At 38.7% G+C, this 22,699-nt stretch overlaps 1 protein-coding gene across 1 annotated transcript in view; it reads right to left on the reverse strand.

Annotated features, from left to right (window-relative positions):
• Positions 1-22,699, reverse strand: part of P3H1 (prolyl 3-hydroxylase 1) — a 92,517-nt gene that overhangs the window by 57,087 nt on the left and 12,731 nt on the right. The window contains exons 2-5 of the mRNA XM_053690568.1: positions 16,097-16,249; positions 12,575-12,764; positions 9,943-10,074; positions 455-594 (exon numbers count right to left, since the gene is read on the reverse strand). Of these exons, the coding sequence (XP_053546543.1) occupies positions 455-594; positions 9,943-10,074; positions 12,575-12,764; positions 16,097-16,249 (615 nt within the window). The remainder of the gene's footprint in view (positions 1-454; positions 595-9,942; positions 10,075-12,574; positions 12,765-16,096; positions 16,250-22,699) is intronic.

The raw sequence follows: 22,699 nt of genomic DNA on the forward strand, positions 1-22,699 counted from the left end.
AATGTAGCTTCCAATAAGTAAGCGCTATCAAGGGTGCTGAACCGAAAATGGGCTGGCTCCTAAGCTTTACATTCCTTCTTTTTAAATAAAGATAGCAAGAGAACGAAGAAAAAAAATGATAATAGTAAATTAGAAAGTTGCTTAAAATTACATACTCTATCTGAATCACGAAATAATTTTTTTTCTTTAGTATCCCTTTAAATGACTGGAAGTCCCCTTTATTTATAGCACTGGTAAATCCTGGCGTTTCAAAAAACACTAGGATTTACCATCACTTTAAGTGCTTACTTTCCCAGCTGTTTATTGTAGGCAAATTTGTGTTGCTATAAGACTATTATATACAGTAAATTATAAAGGTTATAGTACGGCGTTGACTATGCTATTGTGATATTATAAATTAATTAGAGATATATTTTTTTATATTACTTAAGACTATACTTTCCAACTGACTTACCCCTCTAGGCTGAATTAATTTCCCCTGTTCTTCTCCAAAAACTGCAACATAATAAGCCAAATTCTGATTCATAACCTCATCGTTGGGATGGAAGAGCAGGTATGTTTTTGCAGATTCAATAGCCTTGGTATAGTTTTCAACTGGAAAGCGAACACAGTAAATTTCACTTTTAAACTGCAAAATAAAACATGCAAAGCTTAAATTGTCATCATTAAGATGTATTTTTACAGCAGATGACATTACAGCATGTTAAAAAGGAAAGGTGCACTCAGATTATAGTCTGAAAGTTTCCGGCCAGCCTTATACACTGTTTACTTCCTCATTTGTGCTCGCCATTCTAAAAGGGACATAAATAATCAATACTAAGATGGTCTAACATGCTAGAGCATTTTAATATTGAACTATTTCTTAAACAGCCTCCCCTCAAAAAGGGTTAAACACAAAGTCAAAGTCATCTTCATAACATTCAGAACAGCAAATCACTTCCAGCTGGGCTAGATTATGAGTGGCGCGCTAACTGTTTGCACGCAATCGAAAAGGGCTTTATCGCGGCTATTTGCGCACGTCAGAAGTAGCATGCATATTACAGGTCGAAAGTAAATGCATTCGCTCAAGCACAATTGATTTTAACACACGTCAGGATAGCGCAACTTTAGAGCTCTGGTTAACTGTTACGCTGTTATGTAGAAATGTGTATTTAGGAATAAATAGAACTTATTCTTCTATGTGAAGAAAATTGGAATGTGAAATATTAATATTTCATGTCAGGTTAGCGCATTTTGGTTAAATGTGATAGGGTTTGTACAGCTTGTTAGGTTCTTTTTTCCACTTTTTGTGCTCCATTGAAGTCTATGGGGCCAATTTATTAAGTGTCGGACGGACATGATCAGCTGTAGCGATCATGTCCGCCCGACAACGCTGAATTCCAACTGCATACACTGTCGGCATTTAACATTGCACAAGCAGTTCTGGTGATCTGTTTGTGCAATGCCGCCCCCAGCAGATTTGCGGCCAATCAGCCGTTGGCAGGGGGTGTCAATCAACCCAATCGTATTTGATCAGGCTGGTTGCTGTACGTTGCCTGAGAGATGGCGTACGGGTTAAGGAGCAGCGCTCATAAGACCGCTGCTTCTTAACTCCTGTTTCCAGCAAGCCTGAAGGCTCGCGCGGAAACTGCTGCATTAGGCAGCATTCGGGGGATGACAAAATCGGCCCCTATGGGAGAATACATTAACACATTAATAATATTCCAAGTTCGCCTTTTTGCGCACGTCTGGTTAGCACTCATGCTAAATCTTTTTACTTTCAACTTGTAATACGCGTGCAAAAAAGCGTACTTCTAGCGGAGTTAACATGCAAGCAGGAGCGATAAATAGCACTACACTTGTAGCTCTGCAAGCAATAGTATATTAACAAGATCTTCTAAAACATAAGATCATTGTATTATTTTATCTTCTGTTCCATAAATACTCTACAACAAACATAGTTTTGCTGCTGAGATACAAGAGCCACTTATCAGCACAATACTGCTCTAAGCATAGAGTCTACAGTCTGTGCTAAGGATTGTGGGTAGATTGCAGTGGGAGGGGCAAAGTAAACTAAGGCCTAGATTTGGAGTTCGGCGGTAAAAGGGCTGTTAACGCTCCGCGGGCTTTTTTCTGGCCGCACCATAAATTTAACTCTGGTATCGAGAGTTAAAACAAATGCTGCGTTAGGCTCCAAAAAAGGAGCGTAGAGCATTTTTACCGCAAATGCAACTCTCGATACCAGAGTTGCTTACGGACGCGGCCGGCCTCAAAAACGTGCTCGTGCACGATTCTCCCATAGGAAACAATGGGACTGTTTGAGCTGAAAAAAAACCTAACACCTGCAAAAAAGCAGCGTTCAGCTCCTAACGCAGCCCCATTGATTCCTATGGGGAAACACTTCCTACGTCTGCACCTAACACCCTAACATGTACCCCGAGTCTAAACACCCCTAATCTTACACTTATTAACCCCTAATCTGCCGCCCCCGCTATCGCTGACCCCTGCATATTTTTTTTAACCCCTAATCTGCCGCTCCGTATACCGCCGCAACCTACATTATACCTATGTACCCCTAATCTGCTGCCCCTAACACCGCCGACCCCTATATTATATTTATTAACCCCTAATCTGCCGCTCCGTAAAACGCCGCCACCTACGTTATCCCTATGTACCCCTAATCTGCTGCCCTAACATCGCCGACCCCTATGTTATATTTATTAACCCCTAATCTGCCCCCCACAACGTCGCCGACACCTACCTACACTTATTAACCCCTAATCTGCCGAGCGGACCTGAGCGCTACTATAATAAAGTTATTAACCCCTAATCCGCCTCACTAACCCGATCATAAATAGTATTAACCCCTAATCTGCCCTCCCTAACATCGCCGACACCTACCTTCAATTATTAACCCCTAAACTTCCGATCGGAGCTCACCGCTATTCTAATAAATGTATTAACCCCTAAAGCTAAGTCTAACCCTAACACTAACACCCCCCTAAGTTAAATATAATTTACATCTAACGAAATTAATTAACTCTTATTAAATAACTTATTCCTATTTAAAGCTAAATACTTACCTGTAAAATAAATCCTAATATAGCTACAATATAAATTATAATTATATTATAGCTATTTTAGGATTAATATTTATTTTACAGGCAACTTTGTAATTATTTTAACCAGGTACAATAGCTATTAAATAGTTATTAACTATTTAATAGTTACCTAGTTAAAATAATAACAAATTTACCTGTAAAATAAATCCTAACCTAAGTTATAATTAAACCTAACACTACCCTATCAATAAAATAATTAAATAAACTACCTACAATTACCTACAATTAACCTAACACTACACTATCAATAAATAAATTAAACACAATTGCTACAAATAAATACAATTAAATAAACTAGCTAAAGTACAAAAAATAAAAAAGAACTAAGTTACAGAAAATAAAAAAATATTTACAAACATAAGAAAAATATTACAACAATTTTAAACTAATTACACCTACTCTAAGCCCCCTAATAAAATAACAAAGCCCCCCAAAATAAAAAATTCCCTACCCTATTCTAAATTAAAAAAGTTACAAGCTCTTTTACCTTACCAGCCCTGAACAGGGCCCTTTGCGGGGCATGCCCCAAGAATTTCAGCTCTTTTGCCTGTAAAAGAATAAATACAATACCCCCCCCCCCCAACATTACAACCCACCACCCACATACCCCTAATCTAACCCAAACCCCCCTTAAATAAACCTAACACTAAGCCCCTGAAGATCTTCCTACCTTGTCTTCACCATCCAGGTATCACCGATCCGTCCTGGCTCCAAGATCTTCATCCAACCCAAGCGGGGGTTGGCGATCCATAATCCGGTGCTCCAAAGTCTTCCTCCTATCCGGCAAGAAGAGGACATCCGGACCGGCAAACATCTTCTCCAAGCGGCATCTTCGATCTTCTTCCATCCGGTGCGGAGCGGGTCCATCTTGAAGCAGGCGACGCGGATCCATCCTCTTCTTCCGATGTCTCCCGACTAATGACGGTTCCTTTAAGGGACGTCATCCAAGATGGCGTCCCTCGAATTCCGATTGGCTGATAGGATTCTATCAGCCAATCGGAATTAAGGTAGGAATTTTCTGATTGGCTGATGGAATCAGCCAATCAGAATCAAGTTCAATCCGATTGGCCGATCCCATCAGCCAATCAGATTGAGCTCGCATTCTATTGGCTGATCGGAACAGCCAATAGAATGCGAGCTCAATCTGATTGGCTGATTGGATCAGCCAATCGGATTGAACTTGATTCTGATTGGCTGATTCCATCAGCCAATCAGAAAATTCCTACCTTAATTCCGATTGGCTGATAGAATCCTATCAGCCAATCGGAATTCGAGGGACGCCATCTTGGATGACGTCCCTTAAAGGAACCGTCATTAGTCGGGAGACATCGGAAGAAGAGGATGGATCCGCGTCGCCTGCTTCAAGATGGACCCGCTCCGCACCGGATGGAAGAAGATCGAAGATGCCGCTTGGAGAAGATGTTTGCCGGTCCGGATGTCCTCTTCTTGCCGGATAGGAGGAAGACTTTGGAGCACCGGATTATGGATCGCCAACCCCCGCTTGGGTTGGATGAAGATGTTGGAGCCAGGACGGATCGGTGATACCTGGATGGTGAAGACAAGGTAGGAAGATCTTCAGGGGCTTAGTGTTAGGTTTATTTAAGGGGGGTTTGGGTTAGATTAGGGGTATGTGGGTGGTGGGTTGTAATGTTGGGGGGGGTATTGTATTTATTCTTTTACAGGCAAAAGAGCTGAAATTCTTGGGGCATGCCCCGCAAAGGGCCCTGTTCAGGGCTGGTAAGGTAAAAGAGCTTGTAACTTTTTTAATTTAGAATAGGGTAGGGAATTTTTTATTTTGGGGGGCTTTGTTATTTTATTAGGGGGCTTAGAGTAGGTGTAATTAGTTTAAAATTGTTGTAATATTTTTCTTATGTTTGTAAATATTTTTTTATTTTCTGTAACTTAGTTCTTTTTTATTTTTTGTACTTTAGCTAGTTTATTTAATTGTATTTATTTGTAGCAATTGTGTTTAATTTATTTATTGATAGTGTAGTGTTAGGTTAATTGTAGGTAATTGTAGGTAGTTTATTTAATTATTTTATTGATAGGGTAGTGTTAGGTTTAATTATAACTTAGGTTAGGATTTATTTTACAGGTAAATTTGTTATTATTTTAACTAGGTAACTATTAAATAGTTAATAACTATTTAATAGCTATTGTACCTGGTTAAAATAATTACAAAGTTGCCTGTAAAATAAATATTAATCCTAAAATAGCTATAATATAATTATAATTTATATTGTAGCTATATTAGGATTTATTTTACAGGTAAGTATTTAGATTTAAATAGGAATAATTTATTTAATAAGAGTTAATTAATTTCGTTAGATAAAAATTATATTTAACTTAGGGGGGTGTTAGTGTTAGGGTTAGACTTAGCTTTAGGGGTTAATCCATTTATTAGAATAGCGGTGAGCTCCGATCGGAAGTTTAGGGGTTAATAATTGAAGGTAGGTGTCGGCGATATTAGGGAGGGCAGATTAGGGGTTAATACTATTTATGATCGGGTTAGTGAGGCGGATTAGGGGTTAATAACTTTATTATAGTAGCGCTCAGGTCCGCTCGGCAGATTAGGGGTTAATAAGTGTAGGCAGGTGTCGGCGACGTTGAGGGGGGCAGATTAGGGGTTAATAAATATAATATAGGGGTCGGCGGTGTTAGGGGCAGCAGATTAGGGGTACATAGGGATAACGTAGGTGGCGGCGATTTGCGGTCGGAAGATTAGGGGTTAATTATTGTAAGTAGCTGGCGGCGACGTTGTAGGGGGCAGGTTAGGGGTGAATAGATATAATACAGGGGTCGGCGGGGTTAGGGGCAGCAGATTAGGGGTACATAAGTATAACGTAGGTGGCGGTCGGCAGATTAGGGGTTAAAAATTTTAATCGAGTGGCGGCGGTGTGGGGGGAGCTCGGTTTAGGGGTACATAGGTAGTTTATGGGTGTTAGTGTACTTTAGGGTACAGTAGTTAAGAGCTTTATAAACCGGCGTTAGCCAGAAAGCTCTTAACTCCTGCTATTTTCAGGCGGCTGGAATTTTGTCGTTAGAGCTCTAACGCTCACTGCAGAAACGACTCTAAATACCAGCGTTAGAAAGATCCCATTGAAAAGATAGGCTACGCAAATGGCGTAGGGGGATCTGCGGTATGGAAAAGTCGCGGCTGAAAAGTGAGCGTTAGACCCTTTAATCACTGACTCCAAATACCAGCGGGCGCCCAAAACCAGCGTTAGGAGCCTCTAACGCTGGTTTTGACGGCTACCGCCGAACTCCAAATCTTGGCCTAAGTTATGTAAAGAGAGGTCTAAAATGTAACTACAAGACTGGAAGTCCATATTCTCCTAATCAGATAAAAGGAGAGAAAGAAGGAAAGAGATTTAGTGAAAGTGTTTAAGTAAAACTGACCTCTGGCATAACAATTTTTATTGACAACTAGGATCAGCGCCCAGGTGGTAGTGAAAAGGTTTGCAGCATTAAAACAGCAGTAAAGGGTTATTTTATTCTTTCTTTTTTTAATAAAAAAATATTTTTCTGTAGTAAATGTTCATAGCTAACTTTATGACAACTTTTTTCTTTTTAAGAAAATAAGGGAGACTAAGGGCTAGATTTATTAAGTTGTATTTGCAGCTTTTTGAGCTACGTGGAGCAGGTCCTCATGTGTGTGCCTGCTGCCTCAGGCATAGTGCAGAATTATATAACATTATATTAGCGCAACCTTTATAAAACAAAATTTCCCCTTTGAATTTTAAAAAAACCCCTGCTGTTTTACAGACCCGCTCTCTGTGATCTGCTGAGCGGGTCTGTTTTTTTCAAACAGCGCATCGGGCCAGCTGTATAGTCACAGACCCGCTCAGCAGATCAAAAACAGTCCCGCTCAGCAGATCACAGAGAGCGGGTCTGTAAAACAGCAGGGTTTTTTTAAAAAATCAAAAGGGAAATTTTGTTTTATAAAGGTTGCGCTAATATAATGTTATATAATTCTGCACTATGTGCAGAATTATATAACATTATTTTTAAGGTTTACTGTCCCTTTAAGAAGCAGAAACTGCTTTTTTCCTCCCACCACACCTCAGAGGTGGTGAGATCAATCACATTCGGGGTGACTGGCATGCCCTGCTCTAGCTCAGTTGGTTGTGCAGGAGCAGGGGGCGGCAATGCATAAGATACCTCTTGTGCAATGTAAAGTTTTGCTGTGCAATGCAACATTACAAATTGCAGGCGAACAGGTTCACTTCTTGTGTCTGCCATAGGGATAGTACATTTTGCCCACAGGAATCATCAAATTAAGAAATGAACAAATTATACAGTAGTTACTTAAACAATGCACTTTATTTTGCAAGTGAATTTTCATTCACACAGTCTAGCTTCATACATTCAACAACTTTCTGCAAATCCATGAATTTTCATTTAAGGTGCAGGAAGAGTAAAGACATTAAACTGTCAGATACATCAAAATGATTAACTAAATAAAAGTAGAATATTAAAATGTATGAAATGAAAATTTTACATGTAAAAAATAAGGGAGAAAAATGTTCTAACAGAAGATAAATAAGGCCTGGAAAACTGTAAAAAAAAGTTTGGGCAAATAAGGGAGATCCATGAAAATAAGGCAGGGTTGGCAATCCTATCATCATGCAAAAGAAGAGCACGATTTAAAGGGAAATTGCGGTCAAAATTTAAAGGGACACTGAACCCCATTTTTTTTTCTTTTGTGATTCAGATAGAGAATGCAATTTTAAGCAACTTTCTAATTTACTCCCATTATCAATTTTTCTTAGTTCTCTTATTATCATTATTTGAAAAAGAAGGCATCTAAGCTAAGGAGCCAGCCAATTTTTGGTTCAGAATCCCTGGAAAGCACTTGTTTATTGGTGGGTGAATTTATTCACCAATCAGCAAGAACAACCCAGGTTGTTCACCAAAAATGGGCCGGCATCTAAACTTACATTCTTGGTTTTCAAATAAAGATACCAAGAGAATGAAGACAATTTGATAATAGGAGTAAATTAGAAAGTTGTTTAAAATTGCATGCTCTATCTGAATCACGAAAGAAAAAATTTGGGTTCAGTGTCCCTTTAAATGCATCTTTGAATATAAATATATTTGCATTATACATGTACTGGCAGAAATGCTTCAAGTAAAAGTTATCACTGTTTTAGTGTTAGCATTTTTATCTGTATGTGAAGCGTAACTAGATATTCTCTGTGCAACAGCATTTTAAACACTGCAGCTGCTCAGAGTGCCAGGTCAGCAATTAAATTGAGTGATTACCAGATGGTACAAGTACCTTAGGCTCTCTGAGCAAGTGCTGTGTTTAAAATGCTGGTGCATGGTGCATACTTAAATACACGATTGAAACAGCTATAGCTTTTATTAGAAGCAGCTTTGCCAACACGTGTATATTACACAAATGCTTCTATTCAAAACTGAAATGCATCCATGTGGATTCCAATTTTGGCTGGAATATCCCTTTAAAGGAAAAGAAGAAAAAAACATAATCCTACTATTTTATGCCTCCATTAGATAATTGCACTACTATATTAAATTGTGATATTTCTCCAGTCTTCGTTCATATAATTAAATAACTTTTATACATGGGGAATTCTGGCTACTCACATTTGAGGATTCTTCCGCTTACATCCCTATTTAAAAAGAACCCATTAAAAGGGTGATTATATGTACAGCACATACCAGCAATTAAAGTGACAAAGTCAAAAAGTCCATGGTTTAGATAGAGCATTCAATTTTAATATACGTTCCAATTTACTTTGTTCTCTTGGTAGCCTTTGTTGAAAAGCATACCTAGGGTTCAGCAGCAGCAATGCACTACTGGAAGCCTCTTTGGTGGCATATGCCTCTTGTCTTTGGCTCCCCATATATGTTCAGGGAGGTACCAGTAGTGCATTAGTGCTCTTGAGTGGACTTAACTATGTGTTTAACCTATTTGCAAGGGATAGTGCCATAGTTACATACAAGCAACAGAGCAATAATAAAATGCTCTTTTTTCACTTTTATGTCTCTTTAAAGGGATACTAAACGCAATTTTTTTTTCTTTCATGATTCAGATAGAGCATGCAATTTTAAATTTACTGCTAGTATCAAATTTTCTTTGTTCTCTTGCAATCTTTATTTAAAAAGCAGGAATGTAACATTTAGGAGCCGGACCATTTTAGGTTCAGCACCTTAAATAGCACTTGCTTATTGGTGGCTACATTTATCCACCAATAAGCAAGGGTAACCCAGGTTCTGAACAAAAAATGGCCCAGCTCCTAAGCTTTACATTCCTGCTTTTTAAATAAAGATAGCAAGAGAATGAGGAAAATTTGATAATAGGAGTAAATTAAAAAGTTGCTTAAAATTGCATGCTCTATTTGAATCATGAAAGAAAAAAAATGAGTTTAGTGTCCCTTTAAGTAATACAAAGCAAAAGATTTGGGAGCATCTAAAACTATATTTGTATTAGTAAAATTAGCATTGTTTTTGCAAAAGCCTCTAAGGCATTATTTTATCTCATCTACTGTAGTTACTTAGGGACAGATCTAAGCAATTACAGTGTAGAATGTTGCAGGTCCAAGTCCTGCAGGATGCAATTCAATCAGTCAAGGGCAGTGGAAAAAAATTAAACTATATTTTCAGTTAAATCACAGGAAAAGTGGACAAAATAAATAAAAATGGGCATCAAAGTTGTGTGGTTTTTTTTTTTTTTTTTTTTACTATGCAGAATCAAAGATTTTACGGAATAAAATTTGAAGTTCAATGTTTAATTTTGGAACATTGTTTTAGAGCATTTTCCCTACAAAATAATATAGCGTTCCTATACACAATGTAAAACGAAGAATGTACTTACTACTGTAGTAGGCAAACTGCAAGTAGTTGAAATGAGAAGGAAGGAAATCTTCAATAGGTTTTTCCCGCCCAGGTTGTAAAGCTAGTTCTAAAACACAATTCTGTCTGCAATTCATAGTTTGTACATAATGATCTGAAAAATAGCAGGGTTAGAAATGCAATGAGAATATACACCAAGTGTACTTATATATGCACATACCTAATGACACTTAAAGGGGCATGAAACCCAGCATGCTTCTTACATGATTTTAAACAACTTTCCAATCTACTTGTATTATCTAATTTGCTTCATTCCCTTGTTATTCTTTATTGAAAAACAAACAAACAAAAAACTCAGGAGCAGCAATGCATTACTGGGAGCTACTGTAGATGCTGATTGGTGGCTGCACACAAATTTATTTTTATTGGTTCAACAGATGTGTTTAACTAGCTGCTAGTAGTGCACTGCTGCTCCTTCAAGAAAGGACACCAAGAGAACAAAGCGAATTTCAAAATGGAAGTAAATTGGAAAGTTGCTTAAAATCACATGCTCTGTCTGAATCATGAAAGAATATTTTTAAGTTTCATGTCCCTTTAAAAGGGCTATTATAGAGGGAAAATGGCATGCTTTAAAACATTAGAACATGTAATCTTAGCATTAGTAACGTTGCAACTCTGTATTTAACCCCACAAAGGGGGTTAATATATAGTTAAAGTACCATTTGGGAGCAGTAGAGAACTGCTGGTCTAAAGCAGAAACGGCCAGTGAGCCAATCACCAATCTTACAGCTGTGTTGTGCGACTAGTGCTGCTGATTGGGTCGACAGTCATTTCAGCTCAGGAATTGAGCAAGGGCTAAACACACAGAGTTGCAGGGATGCTAGTACTAAAATATGTAGTAACAAATTAAAGGGATACTAAACCCAAATTTTTTTCTTTCATTATTCAGATACAGCATGCAATTTTAAGTAACTTTCTAATTTACTCCTATTATCAATTTTTCTTTGTTCTCTTGCTATCTTTATTTAAAAAAACAGGAATGTGATGCATAGGAGCCGGCCCATTTTTTGTTGAGAACCTGGGTTATGCTTGCTTATTGGTAGGTAAATGTAAGCCTCCAATAAGCAAGCGCTATCCATGGTGCTGAACCTAAAATGGGCTGGTTGCTAAGATTTACATTCCTGCTTTCAAAATAAAGATAGCAAGAGAACAAAGAAAAATTGATAATAGGAGTAAATTAGAAAGTTGCTCAAAATTTCATGCTCTATCTAAATCCTGAAATAAAAAAAATTGGGTTCAGTGTCCCTTTAACCCTTTTTGTGCTAAGCACTTCCCCACCTGGGTGCTAAACTTTTTTTTAAGGTTTTTTTTTTTTTTTTTTAATTTTTAACCTTTTTTTTCCAGAGCCCAAAGACTTGCACTTGGTTTTTAAAGTTTAGGCGATTACCTTTCCAACGGTGGGTCTTGGGGGTCTGTAGCTGCTTAGATGCCTGAGATACAGGTTTCTAAGGAGCATGCCCCCTGCTCCTATACTTAACATTGTTAAGTATAAATAAAGTTGTGCGGTGATGTAATCACGTCATTGCGCGTGACGTCACCACGCATAACGTGAAACCCTGGTGATGCCGCCTGTCACTATGCAGGCCCGATCGCCGGGGTAGGAGCGGGTGGGAGCCCCCAGATCTCCCTCAAGGTGCGAGAGTGCTAGCGACGGGAAACTCTTCAACGGCTCAGAGCCGTCGTTAGCACTCAAGGGGTTAAAGTATGTCATTTTTCCATTGTAATGGCCTTGAATAGTGAGCAAAAGTCTGCTTTACTATGCTGTGCATTTAAAGGGACCCAAGGTCAGAATTAAAAACTTTGATAATTTCAGAGCAAGTTGAAGAAAAGAAAAATCAAATAACTTCTCTACTCTTTTTCTTGGTATCTTTTACTTAAACACGAATAGTTATTTTAATGAAAGCATACTGAGGTAGGCTAAGGAGTGTGCATGTGTCTTGAGCACTATATGTATTGCATTGTTAGAAATATTGTTGCAAACACTGCGATTCTAAATACAAAATCCAAGCCATACACAAAAAGAACAGCACTTACAACTAAAAGTAATATAAAAACAATTACAAAAAAACTAAAAAAAAAAAAAAAACTTTATAATTAAAAAGGGACAGTCAAGTCAAAATTAAAGTTCATGATTCCACTAGCTCATATGCTAATTTCTAAGCCGTTGAACTGCCTCTTATCTCAGTGTATTTTGATTTTTTTTTCACAATTAGACACTGCTAGTTCATGTGTGTCGTATAGATAACATTGTGCTCACTCCTGTGGAGTTATTTAAGAGTCTGTCAAAAGAACTGAGATAAGGGGCAGTCTGTAGAGGCTTAGAAACAAGGTAATCAGAGAGGTGAAAAGTGTATTAATATAACAGTGTAGGTTATGCAACACTGGGGAATGGGTAATAAAGAGGTTATCTATCTTTTTAAACAATACAAATTTTGTGTAGACTGTCCCTTTAAGTAAAAGTCACACTACAAAAAAAAAAAATAATACAAAACACCAAAAACAGACATGGCCTGATATTTCTGTTTAACATCTGTTAAAAAAAAGAAGTTATATTTAAGGCATATTTTCTCATTAAGTAGTCATTTTTAACGCACCTGTGATGCTGAGGAATAAATCAGCTGTATAATCCATATAGTTGTAACCATCATAGTCATAGGGCCCCTCACATAACGCACAACATTCTTGGTCAGCAGCAAAATATTCCTCTAATGCTTTTTCAAAATGTATAATAGATGTTCCCTGCTCTTCATCTGTATAGTAACCTACCCCCAAACGAAACTCTTCCTGCAGTCAGAAAGGGAGAGAGTACAGGTTTAGTTTGCATGGCTTTAAATATCTCCTATAAAATCGGTCTATGTTACATTATCTCATACGAGGTTACAGATTTATTAGTTAAAGGCAAAGTAAACACTTTGAGATTTTTATATAAAATCTTTAGTTATGTGTAAGGAATAAACTTTGCAATATATTGTCCTTTTTTATTGTGTCCCCTTTTCATGTAATTTAGCTCTGAAAATTGAACAGTGTCTAATTCTCAGAACTTGAACTGCACCTGCTGACGTCTCCAGGCTGAGTCTGCTACATATATGTTCTTAATCAGATAATAACTGCAAAGTAAAGCACCTTATATTAAAGGGACACTGAACCCAAATTTTTTCTTTTGTAATTCAGAAAGAGCATGCAATTTTAAGCAACTTTCTAATTTACTCCTATTATCAATTTTTCTTCGTTCTCTTGCTATCATTATTTGAAAAAGAAGGCATCTAAGCTTTTTTTGGCTTCAGAACTCTGGACAGCACTTTTTTATTGGTGGATGAATTTATCCACCAATCAGCAAGGACAACCCAGGTTGTTCACCAAAAATGGGCCGGCATCTAAACTGCATTTCAAATAAAGATACCAAGAGAATGAAGAAAATTTGATAATAGGAGTAAATTAGAAAGTTGTTTAAAATTTCATGCTCAGTCTGAATCACAAAAGAATAATTTTGGGTACAGTGTCCCTTTAACTTTATGTCCCTGGCTGGCCTTGGTGTCTGTGGACTGAAGCCCAAATTGGCTCCTCCAAATAAGGCAAATGGCGAATGGAATTTGGCTATTTAAAAAGAATTGCCGTAAAAAGGATGTTAATTTGTTTTAAAAACATTAAAGGGATATCAAACCCAGATTTTTTCTTTCATGATTCAGATAGAGCATGCAATATTAAACCCCTTTCCAATGAACAGTACTTGTATTATCTAATTTGTTTTGATCTTTTGCTATCCTTTGTGGAAAACAATACATAGGTAGGCTCAGAAGCAGCAAAGTACTGCTGGGAGCTAGCTGATTGGTGGCTGCACATATATGCCTCTTCACATTAGCTCACCTATGTTCAGCTAGCTTTCAGTAGTACACTGCTGCTCCTTCAACAAAGGATACCAAGAGAAAAAAAAAGCTAAACTTAATATTAGAAGTTGTAAAGTTGCTTTAAATTACATGCTCTTCCTGAATCATGAAATAAATATTTTGGGTTTAATTTCCCATTAAAAGTGATACTGAGCCCAAATTTTTTATTTCATGATTCAGATAGAGCATGCAATTTTAAGCAACTTTCTTCATTCTCTTGCTATCTTTATTTGAAAAAGAAGGCATCTAAGCTAAGGAGCCAGCCAATTTTTGGTTCAGAATCTCTGGACAGCACTTGTTTATTGGTGGGTGAATTTATCCACCAATTAGCAAGAACAACCCAGGTTGTGAACCAAAAATGGTCCGGCTTACATTCTTGCTTTTCAAATAAAGATACCAAGAGAATGAAGAAAAATTGATAATAAGAGTAAATTAGAAAGTTGCTTACAATTGCATGCTCTATCTGAATCATGAAAGAAAAATGTGGGTTCGGTGTCCCTTTAAGACATTGCTGATATGTTATTCTATTGAAACACACAAGAAATGTCTTGTAATTACAAGTTTTTTACTGTCCCTTTAAAATGGCCATTGTAGTGCAAAAATGCATGCCGATTGTCTCACTGGTCTTGTCAACTCATGACCAGTAGTTCTCTGCGGCACCCAAGAAGTACTTTAACTAAGCAGTGTAACTTGTGCTCTATAATGGTCATTTAAGACCTATTAACAAAACGTTAGACACTAAGTGAAAACTAGACAAAATTATACAGTAAAAGCAAAGATTAGCCAAGAATAAAAATGCACTCACAAAATAAAATCTTGTTACAATTAAGGTACAACTGAAAGAAAATAATTGTGAATCGAGTCAGAAGTTGTAAGCAGTATCATGAGGGAACTCCAGCAAGAGCTCACTGTACAGACAACCTATCTGCACATTTCCCTGCTTTGATTAAACTGCCTTACTACTCATTATTATCAGGACATGAACTACAATAGTACACTAAAAATACTACTGTGCAGTATCCAATAAACACAAATTTAAATTATATATAATGTATGTTTTTACATTTTTCTCACACTTAGCCCTCATATACATATACATATGTTACAGGTCACAGTGATGTGTTGCATTTCTTTATGACTAAGCATGAAAATATCTTTGTTTTTTGTTTCTTTCAAGTTTCAGATAAAGCATGGAATTCTAAGTAAAATTCTAATTTACACCTATTATCAAATTTTCTTCGTTCTCTTGATATCTTTAATTGTAAAGCAGGAATGTGAGCTTGGGAGACTGCCCATTTTTGGTTCAGCACCTGGATAGTGCTGGCTAATTGGTGGCTAAATTTGGATTTCATACCCCTTTAACCTTCATGGCAGAGTCATAAAGCAGGTGGAGAGACGGTTTATACAGAGAGCTCACATCAGAGATCCTTGATGGCACCGGTAACAATTTCTGCCTTGATCCACTATGATTTGTTTTAATTTGTACCTCTCCTCTTGCGACTTCTGGCAAACAAATACTACATCTGGAGTCCGTCTTTGCTCTTTAGTTTTATCATTGAGAGATAAATATAAAAAATGATTCAATGCTTTGCAGGACAGAGGAACGTATGTTACGATTTAAAAGTTATACCTTTCAAATATTTCAATTTTTTTTCTTTGCAGACACAAAGATTTGTCTTTCAGTCATAAGGGTCCCTAGAGTTTAAACCATTTTGGTTATATAAGGTTATTGTATTTTATTATTAAGATAAGTCATCAGTGTTAGGTTAAAGGGATACTAAACCCAATTATTTTTCTTTAAAGAATCATATAGAGCATGCAATTTTAAGCAACTTTCTAATTTACTCTTACTATCAATTTTTCTTCGTTCTGTTGCTATCTTTATTTAAAAAGAAGAAATTTAAAGCTTAGGAGCCAGCCCATTTTAGGTTCAGCACCTTGGATACAGCGTATTTATTGGTGGCTACATTTATCAAATCAATAAGCAAGCATAACCCAGGTTCTCAAACAAAAATTGGCTGGCTCTTAAGCTTTACATTTTTGCTTTTTAAATAAAGATAGCAAGAAAACTAAGAAAAATTGATCATAGGAATAAATTAGAAAGTTGCATGCTCTATCTAATTCATGAAAGAAAAAATGTGGGTTTAGTGTCCCTTTAATAACACATCATGCTTGGAGATTTCAAAGATGAAAATTGCTTATGGAAGATTACAATGAATCACACATACTCACCATGTGAGGTTTGCCTTCCAGATCTCTGAAGTCAGAATCCTTTACTCCTGCCATCATTTTGTAGTATTCCAAATTCTGTCTCATTTCCATGTGGTCAGGATTCGCCATGTAAAAGGTGTAAGCAGCCGACACTGCTTTATCCAGTTTATGAATCTGGAAGAATTAAGTCAGGTTCTTTTATTTGTTTATTTTTATTAATTAATAATTAAAAAAAAAAAAACTTTAATTGAATCAAAACAATAGTATCATACAAGGAGAAATAGCACATTATCGCCTAGATTTAGAGTTCTGCGGCCAAAGGGGTGCGTTAGCTACGCTTGCTTTTTTTCTCCCGCACCTTTTAAATACCGCTGGTATTTAGAGTTCACAGAAGGGCTGGGTTTTCAGTGCGTTAGGCTCCAAAAAGGGAGCATAGAGCATAATTTAACGCCACTGCAACTCTAGATACCAGCGGTGCTTACGGACGCGGCCAGCTTAAAAAACGTGCTCGTGCACGATATCCCCATAGAAAACAATGGGGCAGTTTGAGCTGAAAAAAAAAACCTAACACCTGCAAAAAAGCAGCGTTCAGCTCTTAACGCAGCCCCATTGTTTTCTATGGGGAAACACTTCCTATGTCTGCACCTAACACTCTAACATGTACCCCGAGTCTAAACACCCCTAACCTTACACTTATTAACCCCTAATCTGCCGCCCCCGCTATCGCTGACACCTGCATATTTTTTTAACCCCTAATCTGCCGCTCCGTATACCGCAGCTACCTACATTATACCTATGTACCCCTAATCTGTTGCCCCTAACACCGCCGACCCCTATATTATATTTATTAACCCCTAATCTGCCCCCCACAACGTCACTGCCAGCTACCTACAATAATTAACCCCTAATCTGCCGATCGGAGCTCACCGCTACTATAATAAAATGTATTAATCCCTAAAGCTAAGTCTAACCCTAACACTAACACCCCCCTAAGTTAAATATAATTTAAATCTAACTAAATAAATTAACTCTTATTAAATAAATTATTCCTATTTAAATCTAAATACTTACCTGTAAAATAAACCCTAATATAGCTACAATATAAATTATAATTATATTGTAGCTATTTTAGGATTAATATTTATTTTAAAGGCAACTTTGTATTTATTTTAACCAGGTACAATAGCTATTAAATAGTTAAGAACTATTTAATAGCTACCTAGTTAAAATAATTACAAAATTACCTGTAAAATAAATCCTAACCTAAGTTACAATTAAACCTAACACTACACTATCAATAAATAAATTAAATAAAATTCCTACAAATAAATACAATGAAATAAACTAACTAAAGTACAAAAAATAAAAAAGAACTAAGTTACAAAAAAATAAAAAAATATTTACAAACATAAGAAAAATATTACAACAATTTTAAACTAATTACACCTACTCTAAGCCCCCTAATAAAATAACAAAGACCCCCAAAATAAAAAAATGCCCTACCCTATTCTAAATTACAAAAGTTCAAAGCTCTTTTACCTTACCAGCCCTTAAAAGGGCCCTTTGCGGGGCATGCCCCAAAGAATTCAGCACTTTTGCCTGTAAAAAAAACAAACATACAATACCCCCCCCCCCAACATTACAACCCACCACCCACATACCCCTAATCTAACCCAAACCCCCCTTAAATAAACCGAACACTAAGCCCCTGAAGATCTTCCTACCTTGTCTTCACCATGCCAGGTATCACCGATTGTTCCAGGCTCCAAAATCTTCATCCAAGCCCAAGCGGGGGCTGGCGATCCATAATCCGGCAGCTGAAGAGGTCCAGAAGAGGCTCCAAAGTCTTCATCCTATCCGGGAAGAAGAGGCGATCCGGACCGGCAACCATCTTGATCCAAGCGGCATCTTCTATCTTCATCCGATGACGACCGGCTCCATCTTGAAGACCTCCACCGCGGACCCATCTACTTCTTCAATCAGCCAATCGGATTGAACTTGATTCTGATTGGCTGATTCCATCAGACAATCAGAATTTTCCTACCTTAATTCCGATTGGCTGATAGAATCCTATCAGCCAATCGGAATTCGAGGGACGCCATCTTGGATGACGTCCCTTAAAGGAACTGTCATTCGTCGGGAAGTCGTCGGAAGAAGAAGATGGGTCCGCGGTGGAGGTCTTCAAGATGGAGCCGGTCGTCATCGGATGAAGATAGAAGATGCCGCTTGGATCAAGATGGTTGCCGGTCCGGATCGCCTCTTCTTCCCGGATAGGATGAAGACTTCGGAGCCTCTTCAGCCGCCGGATTATGGATCGCCAGCCCCCGCTTGGTCTTGGATGAAGATTTTGGAGCCTGGAACGATCAGTGATACCTGGCATGGTGAAGACAAGGTAGGAAGATCTTCAGGGGCTTAGTGTTAGGTTTATTTAAGGGGGGTTTGGGTTAGATTAGGGGTATGTGGGTGGTGGGTTGTAATGTTGGGGGGGGGGGGTATTGTATGTTTTCTTTTACAGGCAAAAGAGCTGAATTCTTTGGGGCATGCCCCGCAAAGGGCCCTTTTAAGGGCTGGTAAGGTAAAAGAGCTTTGAACTTTTGTAATTTAGAATAGGGTAGGGCATTTTTTTATTTTGGGGGTCTTTGTTATTTTATTAGGGGGCTTAGAGTAGGTGTAATTAGTTTAAAATTGTTGTAATTTTTTTCTAATGTTTGTAAATATTTTTTTATTTTTTGTACTTGTGACAGACCCTTCTGTCAGGACTGAAGGAGTTAATTGTGTTTAGCTAAGAATCTAATTTCTAAAGACAGGTTTTCTGGCCTCAGCTATTGTGTGCTATAATTACATTTAAGTAATAAACAGGCCATTGTTTAATCACCCTCAGAGAGCAGACGCTAGGTGATAAGACAAGCCAAATGTGTTTAAGTTGTTATCTGCCTAAGTAAAGTATTTAAGTAATGTAATTCTACTGTTTCATAAAAGGGCGTCTTCCCCTTTTTATCTAAATGTACAAGAGTCTTTCAACCCCCCCATCTGGGGTAAAACCTGTATAAATACTAGGCATCTAGCCTTTAATAAATGTCATTCTGTTTTAAACCTGAAACTGGCTGGGTTGTGAATTGCTGATTCCCTATGCAGGACATTGTTCATCTGGTATTAACCCTTGGTACACTGTTGGTACCGTAACAATTGGTGGCAAGCGACGGAATGAACTTTATCGCCCAGAAGAGCAACTACACAAGCCAGTAACCTCAGGAAGAGGGGGATTATTACAATACTGACTAAGATGGAAAAGAGAAAAGTAAATTTTGCAGCTTTTAAAAACTTCCTGGAAACAGAAGGAGAGATTGATGGGTACCTTGCGGATTTTGAGAGGCAATGTGCACTACACAAGGTACCCGTAGAGGACTGGGTCACGATATTATCTGGAAAATTATCCGGCCGGGCCAGAGAGGCTTTTCGGGCCATTCCAGATGAGGAAGTCAGGGATTATAATACTGTAAAAGAGGCTCTGCTCTCCAGGTATGCGGTTACACCGGAGGCATACCGGAGGCGGTTCAGAGAAACTGTTAAATTAGCTGGAGATTCCTACCTTGAGTGGGCATGTAAGGTGCACCGCACAGCAGATCAATGGATAGCGGGGTGCCAAGCCATATCTGGGGAAGAGGTGCTGCAGCTATTCCTGTTGGAACATTGCTTCGACAAGTTACCCGCAGGAGTTCGAGAGTGGGTTCGGGACCGTAAACCCTCCACCCTGCAGGAAGCGGCTTGCTTGGCAGATGAGTATACGGATGCCCGCAAACTGGACACTGCTACCACTAAGCCCCCTGCTAGAGTGGAGTACAGACCCCCAGTCACCCCAGCAGCTGCCAGTTACCAAACCCCGGCGCACCGCTATACCACACGGCCTCCGGCCACGAACTACCCTCAGAGAGCCCGGTTCAATTCGCGGTGCTACTCACAACCTATTCGGTGCTTTAGATGTAAGCAACTAGGGCACAAAAGACCAGAGTGTCCCCTAAACGCAGCGAACCAAGCGCAGTCCTGGAGAAGACACGCCGGCGGAATCCCACGTAATCCTCAGCCTGCGGCCCGCTACGCAGAGGCGCAAGAATGCTGGAGCATCCTACATGAGGCAAACCTTGTGCAAGCTGCCCACCGGAATAACCGGCAACTGGTTAAAGTGAATGGGAAGAAGGTCAGTGGTCTACGGGATACTGGTGCTACCATGACCTTGCTTCAAAAGAACTTGGTGTCTGAGAAACAGTACACTGGAGACACTGTGGCTGTGAGGGTAGCAGGGGGCGATGTGTTCAGCCTACCTGTTGCCAGGGTACATTTGGATTGGGGAGTGGGCGCTAGACCTGTGAATGTGGGGGTCAAGAAGGACTTACCTGCTGATGTTCTTCTTGGAAATGACTTGGCCCCCCTTGTTTCTGCCTACGCTCCTATGGGTCCCGCTGATGTTAACTCTTTGACTACCCGTGCCCAGATCCGTGCAGCAGAGACTGACCCCCCTGCTGCTAAGCCACAGGACGCTGAGCTCAGTAAATCTCTATCCGCTATTGATACGTGGAAGTCCCGTTACAATGCGCTGATGAAGGAGAAGAGGAGCGCAGAGGAAAAAGCACGTTTAGAACGTGAATCTCTGCTAGACAAGCTGCACCGACAGACTGCAGAAAACACCAGCTTGAGAGTGGGACATGAAACCTTAAAGACAAACTTAGCGACACTTGAGGAGAAGCTGACGCTGGCTCATAGTGAGGTGCAGCAACTCAAGGGCACCCTATGTCAGTATGAAGGGATTGTGGATACCTATAAAGAGCAGGTACAGAAAACTCGTAAAGAAGCTGATGGGATTTTGAAGGACTGTTTAGCCCTAGTCTGGGCACTGAGGAAGTTGAACCCTTCTTTGTATGGACAGGAATTCTCTCTCATAACGGGAATACAGATGGATTGTCCTGGCAAACTGACATGCCTACCACCTCCTAGTCCGGTCATCCCCAGGTTGACCCGCCAAAGGGTCAAGCCGGGTCTGCCGGAGTGTTCCACAAGGGGGGAGATATGTGACAGACCCTTCTGTCAGGACTGAAGGAGTTAATTGTGTTTAGCTAAGAATCTAATTTCTAAAGACAGGTTTTCTGGCCTCAGCTATTGTGTGCTATAATTACATTTAAGTAATAAACAGGCCATTGTTTAATCACCCTCAGAGAGCAGACGCTAGGTGATAAGACAAGCCAAATGTGTTTAAGTTGTTATCTGCCTAAGTAAAGTATTTAAGTAATGTAATTCTACTGTTTCATAAAAGGGCGTCTTCCCCTTTTTATCTAAATGTACAAGAGTCTTTCAACCCCCCCATCTGGGGTAAAACCTGTATAAATACTAGGCATCTAGCCTTTAATAAATGTCATTCTGTTTTAAACCTGAAACTGGCTGGGTTGTGAATTGCTGATTCCCTATGCAGGACATTGTTCATCTGGTATTAACCCTTGGTACACTGTTGGTACCGTAACAGTACTTTAGTTAGTTTATTTCATTGTATTTATTTGTAGGAATTTTATTTAATTTATTTATTGATAGTGTAGTGTTAGGTTTAATTGTAACTTAGGTTAGGATTTATTTTACAGGTAATTTTGTAATTATTTTAACTAGGTAACTATTAAATAGTTCTTAACTATTTAATAGCTATTGTACCTGGTTAAAATAATTACAAAGTTACCTGTAAAATAAATATTAATCCTAAAATAGCTACAATATAATTATAATTTATATTGTAGCTATATTAGGGTTTATTTTACTGGTAAGTATTTAGCTTTAAATAGGAATAATTTATTTAATAATAGTTAATTTATTTCGTTAGATTTAAATTATATTTAACTTAGGGGGGTGTTAGGGTTAGACTTAGCTTTAGAGGTTAAAAAATGTATTAGAATAGTGGTGAGCTCCGATCGGCAGATTAGGGGTTAATACTTGAAGTTAGGTGTTGGCGATGTTAGGGAGGGCAGATTAGGGGTTAATACTATTTATTTTAGGGTTATTGATGCGGGAGTGAGGCGGATTAGGGGTTAATAACTTTATTATAGTAGCGGTGCGGTCCGCTCGGAAGATTAGGGGTTAATAAGTGTAGGCAGGTGGAGGCGACGGTGAGGAGGGCAGATTAGGGGTTAATAAATATAATATAGGGGTCGGCTGTGTTAGGCACAGCAGATTAGGGGTACATAACTATAATGTAGGTTGCAGCGGTGTACGGAGCGGCAGATTAGGGGTTAATAATAATATGCAGGGGTCAGCGATAGCGGGGGCGGCAGATTAGGGGTTAATAAATATAATATAGGGGTCGGCGGTGTTAGGGGCAGCAGATTAGGGGTTCATAGGGATAATGTAGGTGGCAGCGGCGTGCGGTCCGCAGATTAGGGGTTAAACAATTTTAATAGAGTGGCGGCGATGTGGGGGGACCTCGGTTTAGGGGTACATAGGTAGTTTATGGGTGTTAGTGTACTTTAGAGCACAGTAGTTAAGAGCTTTATAAACCGGCGTTAGCCCAGAAAGCTCTTAACTACTGACTTTTTTCTGCGGCTGGAGTCTTGTCGTTAGAATTCTAACGCTCACTTCAGACACGACTCTAAA

Source organism: Bombina bombina, chromosome 8 (assembly GCF_027579735.1).
Source record: "Bombina bombina isolate aBomBom1 chromosome 8, aBomBom1.pri, whole genome shotgun sequence".
NCBI lineage: Eukaryota > Metazoa > Chordata > Amphibia > Anura > Bombinatoridae > Bombina > Bombina bombina.